Genomic DNA, 10,669 nt, shown 5'->3' with positions numbered 1-10,669 from the left:
CGGCTCACGGGCTGGCTCCCCTGCCAGACTCTGGTGGCCTGCAAGCAGCAGGGAGGGACTCGCAGGCCCAGCAGTGGCGATTAGGGGGATGCTGCTGGGCTGTGCGGAGCCACAGGCAGCTGGGAAAGACCTGTGGCCACTGGGTGGGGTCCGGAGGCTTCCCCGGGCCAGGCTTGCAGGGACCCTGCAGGCAGTCCACGGACTCTGGTTTCAGACCGTCTCTCCTCTTGGCCCCTGGCTGTTGCCCTAGGTGCCACCGCTAGCGCTGAGCTAGACATCCGGTCCCAGCCTTCAGGTGATTCTCCTGCTGCTGGACTGGGTCCCATCCCCACTCCGCCCCCCAGAGCTCTATTTCTGTAAACTGCTCATCCATTCGCGTCACTCCCTGACCTGCAACTCTCACCCGGCCTGCTCAGGATCTGGTCAGGTTCTGGGGAGCAGCTTACACAGCGGCCCTGGAGAACCGGAGCTGTCTGTCTTTCCTGCTTCATTCACCACCGCACTCAGCAGGGAGAAGGACACCTTGAGGGCTGTCGTGAGCAGAGCCAGCCCTGCCGCCAGGTGCGGGAACCACGGCTGTCTGCACAGCTGGGCCAGACGCATCTGAGAACTTCACCTACATCAGTCGTTCCCTCCCAGCCTCCCGAGGGCTCTAGGAGGTGAAGATGGGAAGAGGTACCAGTTGGAGCGGCTGGGCCCCTCCAGTGGAATTCGCCAGTGGCCAGAAACAGCAGGGGAGCCAGGCCTGCAGGGGTCATGCTATCACCCCTGCCTCGAGACCTTAGAGGGGCCCAGGTAGTGAAGCAGTCTTTGTCCTTGGAGGGCACCATCCCAAGGGCCCCTTTCAGTTGTGGTGAGGGAAGAGAGAGTTTCAGGAGGAGGTGTTTTTCTGCTTTGCATGTCCCTTCTGCTTCCATGACTGTAATTCTAGCCACCGCCCTAGCTGGGAGACGCCACCCGCAGCAAGTCGCTGCTTCCCCACCATTCCCCGGGGACCACGGGAGAGCGGTGGACATCTGGGTGGTTTCCACCTTTTGGCTGTTGTGAATCCTGGTGCTTTAACAAGGTCCCCCTAAGGACCTTGGCCAATACCTTGTCCAATACTTGTTTGTCCAATATTTGTGCAATACATGTCCAATACTTTGGCCACCAGATGCGACTCATTTGAAAAGACCCTGATGCTGGGACAGATTGAAGGCGGGAGGAGAAGGGGATGACAGAGGATGAAATGGTTGGATGGCATCACTGACTCAATGGACATGAGTTTGAGTAAGCTCTGGGAGTTGGTGATGGACAGGGAGGCCTGGCGTGCTGCAGTCCATGGGGTCGCAAAGAGTCGGACACAACTGAGTGACTGAACTGAATTGAACTGAAGGACCTTGGTGTCTACTCCAGTTTGAGGCTCCAAGACGCCACTGTTTTGTAGTGTGGAAGGCTGCACCCCCTTTGTCTCGTTCTGCCTACAGCTCTGTGAGGTAAGCAGCGGCAAGTCCCCACGTTCCCAGAAAGGATGCCAGGATACCAGGCTCTGCTAGCACTCATGATCCCACCAAGGCCTCTCTGAACCTCGGCTCTCCCACCAGCTCTTTTCCTTTGTGCTTTTACAGTCTGCAGAAATCAGGGAGGGAAGCCTCTCCAACTTGGAAACGCAAATATTTGCCAGTCAAGGAAACATTGCCCCATCAATCAAAACCCAGACAAGTTGGCACACACTCTCTGCAGATGCCTGAGGGAGCTTCTATTTTAGGAGGGGCCAGGTGGCCTGCCACCCCCTCTTCCCCAAATACCCTGGAGACTCCTTCCCTTCCTACCTCTCTTGCAGATGAAAATACAGAGGTTCAGAGTGTTCACTTGCTCTCGGTTAGACAGCATTCCGGAGGGATCTTTTATTTTCTTGGAAAGTATTTGTCTTCGTAAATGACACAATGAAGGAAATCTCCAGGCTTGTCATGATCATTTCCAACGCAGATAAACAACAAACCACTTTCCAGGCCATGTGAATGGGCAGAACTGGATGATGGCTTTATTTCATCTTCCCAACAACCTGGCATGGGGCAGTTTTCTGGATTGTTAGACAGGAAAGTGTGTGGTTTTGTGGGGTGAGGGAGCTTTCCTGAAGGGATCTAGAACCCTGAAATACTCCTGTCACATATGCTTTTTCTTGGAGCCTAAATTCAGCATCACCTTCCCCCCCACCCCAGTCCTCCTCTAGCTGCTTCACCTCAGGCGGAAGCTCTGCTGGCTTATCATCACCCCACTGGAATCCCCCTGACCCTGGTTAGAGGTCAGTCCTCTATCCTCACCCAGACCACTGAATCAGAAGTCTGCGGGAGCGTGCACGTCAACATGGGGCATCTCTGGGAGAAGGGTGAGGGAGGGTAGGGAAGGGATGCTGCCAGAGGAGGGCCTGAGAACCACTGCTGCAATGGTTCACGTGAACCCACTCTATAGAGGGCACCCGGACGACCAACAGTTAATAGCCGGACTCCCTGATTCATATTTGCAAACTCGCCCCTTCACAGGTTTTCACCTGCGGAGCCTGTAAAAGTGCAGGTTGTGAACCTTTTCTCCAGCAGTTTCTGCATTGGAATATGTGGGTGCGATGAAGGAATCTGCATTTTTATAGACGTTACCCCGCGTACAGGGAGGCCAGAAGATTGTGAACTTAAAGGAAACAACGCCTTCCCTCATTCTGCTTGGAGGGGGGGGGGGGGGTCCCGCGTTTGTGTAGCCAGGTTACACCGTTACCAATTACATGCTTTAACTCCTGGCTCCGAAGGGGGCGACAGAGGATGAGATGATTGGGTGGCATCACCGACTCGATGGACATGAGTTTGAGCAAGCTGGGGGAGATGGTGATGGACAGGGAGGGCTGGCGCGCTGCAGTCCAAGGGGTTGCAAAGAGTCGGACACGACTGAGCGAATGAACAACTCCCGGCCCCGAAGCCCACCCAGCCCCAGTTTGACTCGCGGTGTGGGAGGGCAGGCGCCCGGGGCTCGTGAAGGGCCACCGAGGGCGGTCCTAGGTGCAGGTGAGCCCGCGGCTCCAGGTTAGCAGCGCACGGGAGGGACGAGACCGCGACACGGGGACGGGCGGGGCCTGCTGTTAAAGGGGCGGGACCCGCTCCGCAGTCACGTTCAAGATGGCCAATCCGCGGGCTCGTAACAGTCACTCTCCCCGCCTTCCACCGCCTCACGTAAAGCGCCGTCTTCCTATAGGCCGGCCAGGGCTCCTTCCGGTCAGGGGGCGGGCTCTGCGCGGTGGCGGGAAAGCGGCGGACACAGTGGTGTTTTCTCGGAAGCTGAGGGACCTGAGGCGGCGGCGGCGAGTCCTGTGTCGGCCGGTGGCAACGCCATGGATGCAGCGGAGGTGGAGTTTCTGGCCGAGAAGGAGCTGGTCACCATCATCCCGAACTTCAGCCTGGACAAGATCTACCTCATCGGGGTGAGAACCGCCGGGCCCCCGGCTCGCTCTGGTGGGCTCCCGCTCCCGGCGGGCTGGGTTGTCGGGGCCCAGGGCCCGCAGGTGTAGTCGGGCGGGGCTGGGGAACCGGTGCAGGCGGGTGGCGGGGCGCGGGGCCGGCCGAGACCGCGCAGAGCGTCAGCTCTCGGACTGCGGAGGTCCAAGCCCTGCACTTGTGAGTGACGGGGTGTGCGTGTTTGCAGGGCGACCTGGGGCCTTTCAACCCCGGCCTACCGGTGCAGGTACCTCTGTGGCTGGCAGTCAACCTGAAGCAGAGACAGAAGTGTCGGCTGCTCCCGCCCGAATGGATGGACGTGGGTGAGGACGCGGAGGGGGCCCCGCGAGTGGTTGGGAGACGGGGTGCCGTTTGGGGCGTGTGTACCAACTGTAGTTAAGGTTTTCACTGTAATATTATTTCCACTCGCTTTATTAAAATTTTTTTTTAATTTTAATTTTATTTGTTTAGCTGCGCCAAGTCCTAGTTGCAGGCATGCAGGGTCTTTTAGTTGTGATTTGGGGGATCTAGTTCCTTGACCAGGGATTGAACCTGGGCCCCTTTCAATGTGGGGGGGGGGAGTCTTAGGCACTGGACCACCAGGGAGGTCCCTGATTTTTATTTTATATTGGAGTATTAGTTGAATAACAACGTTGTGTTAGTTCCTGGTGTGCAGCAAAGTGATTCAGGTATATGTGCACCTCAGGCGGAAAATCCCGTGGACGGAGGAGCCTGGTGGGCTGCAGTCCGTGGGGTGGGGTCGCTAAGAGTCAGACACGACTGAGCGAATTCACTTTCACTTTTCACTTGCATGCATTGGAGAAGGAAATGGTAACCCACTCCAGTGTTCTTGCCTGGAGAATCCCAGGGACGGGGGAGCCTGGTGGGCTGCTGTCTATGGGGTCTCACAGAGTCGGACACGACTGAAGTGACTTAGCAGCAGCAGCACATGTCCACTCTGTTTTGAAATTCTACATCTTGGTTATTAGAGGATATTGAGCAGAGTTCCATGTACTATACAGTAGGTGCTTGTTGGTTATCCATTTTAAGTCTAGCAGGACACATTCCTGTAGCACACAGAACTGTGCTCAAGGTTATGTGGCATCCTGAATGGGAGTTTGGGGGAGAATGGATATATGTATATGGATGGCTGAGTCCCTTTGCTGTTCACCTGAAACTGTCACAACATTGTTAATTGGCTATACCTCAATACAAAATGGGGCTTCCCAGGTGGCTCAGTAGATAAGAATCCACCTGCAGTGCAGGAGTTGTAGGGGGTGTGGGTTTGATCCCTGGGTGGGAAAGATCTCTGGAGGAGGGCATGGCCACCCACTCCAGTGTTCTTGCCTGGAGAATCCCCTTGGACAGAGGAGCCTGTCGGGCTATTGTCCATAGGGTCGCAAAGAGTTGGACACAACTGAAGCAACTGAGCACGCGCACATGCCATACAAAATACAAAATAATAAATACATGTAATAGTGTGTAGATCTCAGTCCCAAACTCCCAGTGTATCCCTCCCCTCCACTTTTCCCCTTTCCTAACTCAAAGTTTATTTTCTAAGCCTGAGTCTGTTTCTGTTTTGTAAATAAGTTCATTTGTATTTTTTTTTTTTTTTTTTGGATTCCCCATAGAAGGCATATCATATGGGGAATCTAAAAAATATGTATCATCTATATGATACAGATATTTTCTCCTATATTATGTGGGTTGTTTTTTCACATTTTCCATAGTGTCCTTTGACACACAGTGTTTAAAAATTTTAATGAAGTGCTGTTTATCAGCTCTTTCTTTTGTTGCTTGTGCTTTTAGTATTTGTCTTTTTCTGTCTGGTTTACTTCACTTAGCATGATGATATCCAGGTCCACCCATGTTGCTGCAAGTGACATTATTTCATTCTTTTTAATGGCTGGGTGATACTCCAGTGTGTGTGTGTGTGTGTGTGTGTGTGTACACCACATCTTGTTTATTCATCTGTCGGTGGACATTTGCGTTGCTTCCATGTCCGGGCTGTTGTAAACAGGGCTGCAGTGAACATTGGGGTGCATGTGTTTGTTTATTTATTTTTGGCTGCACTCGCAGTATATGGGATCTTAGTTCCCTGACCAGGGATAGAACCCGAGCCCCCTGCACTGAAAGCTCTGAGTCTTAGCCACTGGACTTCCAGGGAAGTCCCACTTGTATCTTTTTTCTTTTTTTTTTAAACAATTTCAGAGAACTCTTTTTTTTTGTTTTTAACATATTTAGTTTTTTATGTATTTATTTTTGGCTTTCCTGATAGCTCAGATGTTAAAGAATCCGCCTTTATGCAGGAGACCCTGGTTTGATTCCCAGGTTAGGAAGATCCACTGGAGAAAGGAAAGGTTACCCACTCCAGTATTTTGGGGCTTCCCTTGTGGCTCAGCTGGTAAAGAATCAGCCTGCAATATGGGGGACCTGGGTTCTGTCCCTGGGTTGGGAAGGTCCCCTGGAGAACGGAAAGGCTAGCCACTGCAGTATTCTGGCCTGGAGAATTCCATGGGTAGTCCATGGGGTCGCGAAGAGGCAGAAGCAGCTGAGCGACTTGCACTCACTCACTCACTCTTTTGGCTGTGCTGGGTCCTCATTGCTGCACAGGCCTTTGTCTAGTCGTGGTAAGCGGGGGCTACTCTCTGGTTTCGGTGCACCGGCTTCTCACTGCCGTGGCTTCTCCCATTGCTGAGATCAGCTGCTGTGCTTCACGAGCTCTAGAGCACAGGCTCAGTAGTTGTGGTGCACAGGCTTAGTTGCTCTGCAGCACGTGGGATATTCCCAGACCAGGGATTGAACCTGCCTTGGTTCTTGTCTCCTGCCTTGGCAGTCAGATTCTCTACCACTGAATCAACAGGGAAGCCCTCAGCTTGTACCTTTTTTTTTAGTTTGCGTTTTTTTCCTCTTATATTTTTAAATTAATAATTATATTTTTAATTGAAAGATAATTGCTTTACAATATTGGTTTGATTTCTGCCATACATCAGCATGATTTAGCCAGAGTGATTTAAGTCAGAGAGAGAAAAACAAATCTCTTAACCGCATGTATATGGAATCTAGAAAGATGGTACTGATAAACCGATTGCAGGGCAGCAGTGGAGATCCAGACATAGAAAACAGCTTGTATCTTTTTGAACTGGGTGTTTTTCCAGGTAGATGCCAAGTAGTGGGATTGCAGAATGATGGTAATTCTTTTTTTAGTTTTCTGAGGACCCTCTATACTGTGCTCCATAGTGGCTCCACCAGTTTACATTCCCACCAACCGTGTAGGAGGTTTCTGTTTTCTTCCCACCCTCAGCATTTATTCATTGTAGTTCTCTAAAAAAACATTTTATTGTAACTTCTGTTTAAGGAAAGTATATGAGTGGCTTCATGGCTAAGTCTTGTCTGCCTCTTGCAACCCCATGGCCTGTAGCCCGCCAGGTTCTTCTGTCCATGGGATTTCCCAGACAAGAATACTGGAGTGGGTTGCCATTTCCTTCTCCAGGGGATCTGCCTGACCTAGGGATGGAACTCAGGTCTCCTGCATTGCAGGCAGATTCTTTACTGACTGAGGCACCGGGAAGCCTCAGTCAGTAAAAAAAAAATTTGTAGATTTTTTTTGTTTTTAATGTATTTTCTTGTCCGTGCTGCATGTCATGTGGGATCTTAGTTCCCTGACCAACCAGGGATCTAACCCATTCCAGTTGCCTTGGAAACCTGGAGTCTTACTGGACCTCTAGGGAAGTTCTTATTTTTTGTAGAATTTTTGATGATCACCATTCTAATGGGTGTGGGGTGATATCGCATTGTAGGCTTTTTTTAAGAACTTTTTTTTTTCGTGTTATTTATTTTTGACCATCCCAGATCTTCTTTGCCACATGGGCTTTTGTCTAGTTTCGGCGAGCTGGGGCTGTTCGTTCACTCTGGTGTGCAGGCTTCTCTTGTTGCAGAGCACAGGCTATAGGGCACTCAGGCTTCAGTCGTTGAGTCTCGTGGGCTCAGTAGTAGTGATTTTCAGGCTCTAGAGCACAGGCTCAGTATCGTGAAGCACGGGCTTAGTTACTCCAAGGCATATGGGAATCTTCTTGGACCAGGAATCAAACTGGTGTCTCTTGCATTGGCAGACAGATTCTTTAACGCTGAGCCACCAGGGAAGCCCTCATTGTAGTTTTGATTGCATTTCTCTAATAATTAGTGATATTAAGCATCTTTTCATGTACCTCTTAGTAGACATCTGTATGTCGGCTTTGGAGAAAAGTCTTTTTAGGTCTCCTGCCTGTGTTTTGATTGGGTGGTTTTTTGTTGGTTTTTTTTTTTTTAATTTTGAGATGCATGAGCTCTTGAAAAATTTGGAGATTGATCTTTTAACATCTCCCATTCTGTGGGTTGTCTTTTGTTTATGGTTTACTTTGCTGTGCAAAAGCTTTTGAGTTTAATGAGGTCCTTTTTGTTTTTGATTTTACGTTAGAGTATAGTTGATTAACAATGTTGTGTTAGTTCCAGGTGAACAGCAAAGTGATTCAGTTAAACATATATATGTATCTACCCTATTTAAATTGCTTTTCTCATTTAGGCTATTAGACTATTGAGCAGAGTTCCATGTGCTGTGCAGTAGGTCCTTGTTGGTTATCTATTTTATTTATTTTTAACTTTTTATTTTGTATTGGGGTATAATTGATTAATAATGTTGTGATGTTACAGGTGGACAGCAAAGTGACTTAGCCATCTGTATACATGTGCCCATTCTCCCCCAAATTCCCCTCTCATTCAGGGTACCACATAACATTGAGTGGAGTTCCATATACATTAGAGTAGGTTCTTGTTGGTTATCTGTTTTGAATGTAGCAGAGTGTACATGTCTATTCCAAACTCCCTAACTATTCTTTCCCCCTGGCAACCATAAGTTCTTTCTCTGTGAGTCTCTTTCTGTTTTGTAGGTTTGTTTGTATCATTTCTTTTTAGATTCCACATATATGGAATGTCATACGATATTTCTCTTCTGTCTGACTTCACTCACTATGACAGTTTCTAGGTCTGTCCATGTTGCTACAAATGGCACTATTTCATTCTTTTTAACGGCTGAGTAATGTTCCTAGTATATATGTGACATTTCTTTATCCATTCCTCTCTCTGGACATTTAGGTTGCTTCCGTGTCCTGGCTGTTGTAAACAACGCTGCAGTGAACAATGGGGTGCGTGTATCCTTTAGGATCATGTTTTTCTCTGGATATATGCCCGGAGTGGGATCGCAGGGCCATATATATGATAGCTCTGTTTTTTAAGGAACCTCCGTAGTGTTCTCCAGAGTGGCTGCACCAATTTACATTCCCACCAACAGCGTCGGAGAGTTCCCTTTTCTCCACACCCTCTACAGCATTTATTGTGTGTGCATTTTTTGATGGTAGCTATTCTGGCTGCTGTGAGGCGATATCTCATTGTAGTTTTGATTTGCATTTCTCTAATAATCAGCAATGTTAAACATTTTTAAAGTGCCTTTTGGCCATCTGTCTTCTTTGGAGAAATGTCTATTTAGGTCTTCCGCCCATTAGTTGATTGGGTTGTTTTAATGCTGTTAAGCATCCTGAGCTTTTGTAAATTTTGGAGACTAATCCCTTGTTGGTCACATCATTTGCACACATCTCCCATTCTGTGGGTTGTCTTTTTTTGTTTTTATTTTACATTGGAGTGTAGTTGATTAACAATGTTGTATTATTTTCAGAGGTACAGAAAAGTAATTCAGTTATACATGTGTTTTCTCTTTTTCAAATTCTTTTTTCATTTAAGCTATTAGAGATTGTTGAGAGTTCCCTGTGCTGTACAGTAGGTCCTTATTGGTTATCTGTTTTAAACATTTCAGTGTGTATATGTCAATCCCAAGCTCTCAATTCATCCCTTCCCTCCACCTTTTTCCACTGGTAATCCTGTTTTTTTAGTCTGTGACTGTTTCTGTTTTGTAAATAAGTATGTTTGCACATTTTTCAGTTCTGCACATAAGTGACATTATGTGATATTTGCCTTTCTCTGTGTGGCTTACCTCACTTAGTATGATAATCTTCAGGTGTATCCATGTTACTGCAAGTGGCATTATTTCATTCTTTTTCATGGCTGAGTAATATTCCAGTGTATATATGCAGCATATCTTCTTTATGAATTTATCTGTTGATGGACATTTAGGTTTCTTTCTTGTCTCAGCTATTGTAAGCAGCGCTGCTGTGAACATAGCTGTGTGTGTATCTTTTTAAATTACAGCTTTGTCCAAATATATGCCCAGGAGTGGGATTGCTGGATCATATGGTAACTGTTTTTAGTTTTTTAAGGAAACTCCATACTGTTCTCCATAGTGACTGTTGTTCAGTAGCTAAGTTGTGTCTGACTCTTTGCGACCCATGGACTGCAGCACACCAGGCTACTCTGTCCTCCACTGTCTCCCAGAGTTTATTCAACTTTATGTCCACTGGGTTGATGATGCTATCTAACCGTCTCATCTCCTGCCCCTTCTTCTTTTGCCTTCAATCTTTCCCAGCATCAGGGTCTTTTCCAAGGAGTCAACTCTTGGCATCAGATGGCCAAAGTATTGGAAATTCAGCATCAGGACATTCAATGAATATTCAGGGTTGATTTCCTCTAGGATTGACTGGTCTGATCTTGCAGTCCAGTGAACTCTCAAGAGTCTTCAGCACCATGGTCTGTTCCCAGCAACGGTGTAGGAGGTTTCCCTTTTCTGCACACCCTCTCCAGCATTTACTGTTTGTAAACTTTTTGATGATGGCCATTCTGACCAGTGTGAGGTGATACCTCATTGTAGTTTTGGTTTGCATTTCTCTAATAATTAGTGATGTTGAGCATCTTCTCATGTGCCTGTGGTCATCTGTGTGTCTTCTTTGGACAGAAGTCTCTTTAGGCCTCCTTCCATTTTTTTGATGGGTTGTTTATTTTTTTGATATTGAGCTACATGAGCTCTTTGTCAGTTTTGGAGATTGATCCCTTATTGGTCTCATCATTTGCAAATATTTCTCCCATTTTGTGGATTGTCTTATTTTCCTTATGGTTTCCTCTGCTGTACAAAAGCTTTTCAGTTTCTTTTGGTACCATTTATTTTTGGTTTTAATTTTTATTTTCTATCAGAGTGTAGTTGAATAACAGTGTTCTTAGTTCCAAGTGTACAGCACAGTAACTCAGTGATACATATACATATGTCTCTTTCTCAAATTCTTTTCCTATTT

General features: G+C 47.6%; 1 protein-coding gene across 1 annotated transcript in view; it reads left to right on the top strand.

Annotated features, from left to right (window-relative positions):
- Positions 1-3,234: 3,234 nt before the first annotated feature.
- Positions 3,235-10,669, top strand: part of GINS2 (GINS complex subunit 2) — a 31,330-nt gene continuing 23,895 nt past the window's right edge. The window contains exons 1-2 of the mRNA XM_006047508.3: positions 3,235-3,445; positions 3,667-3,781. Of these exons, the coding sequence (XP_006047570.1) occupies positions 3,356-3,445; positions 3,667-3,781 (205 nt within the window). The 5' untranslated portion in view covers positions 3,235-3,355. The remainder of the gene's footprint in view (positions 3,446-3,666; positions 3,782-10,669) is intronic.

Source organism: Bubalus bubalis, chromosome 18, assembly GCF_019923935.1.
Source record: "Bubalus bubalis isolate 160015118507 breed Murrah chromosome 18, NDDB_SH_1, whole genome shotgun sequence".
In the NCBI taxonomy this organism is placed as follows: domain Eukaryota; kingdom Metazoa; phylum Chordata; class Mammalia; order Artiodactyla; family Bovidae; genus Bubalus; species Bubalus bubalis.
The sequence above is the reverse complement of the archived record's forward strand: the minus strand, read 5'-3'. Positions and strand labels throughout refer to the sequence as shown.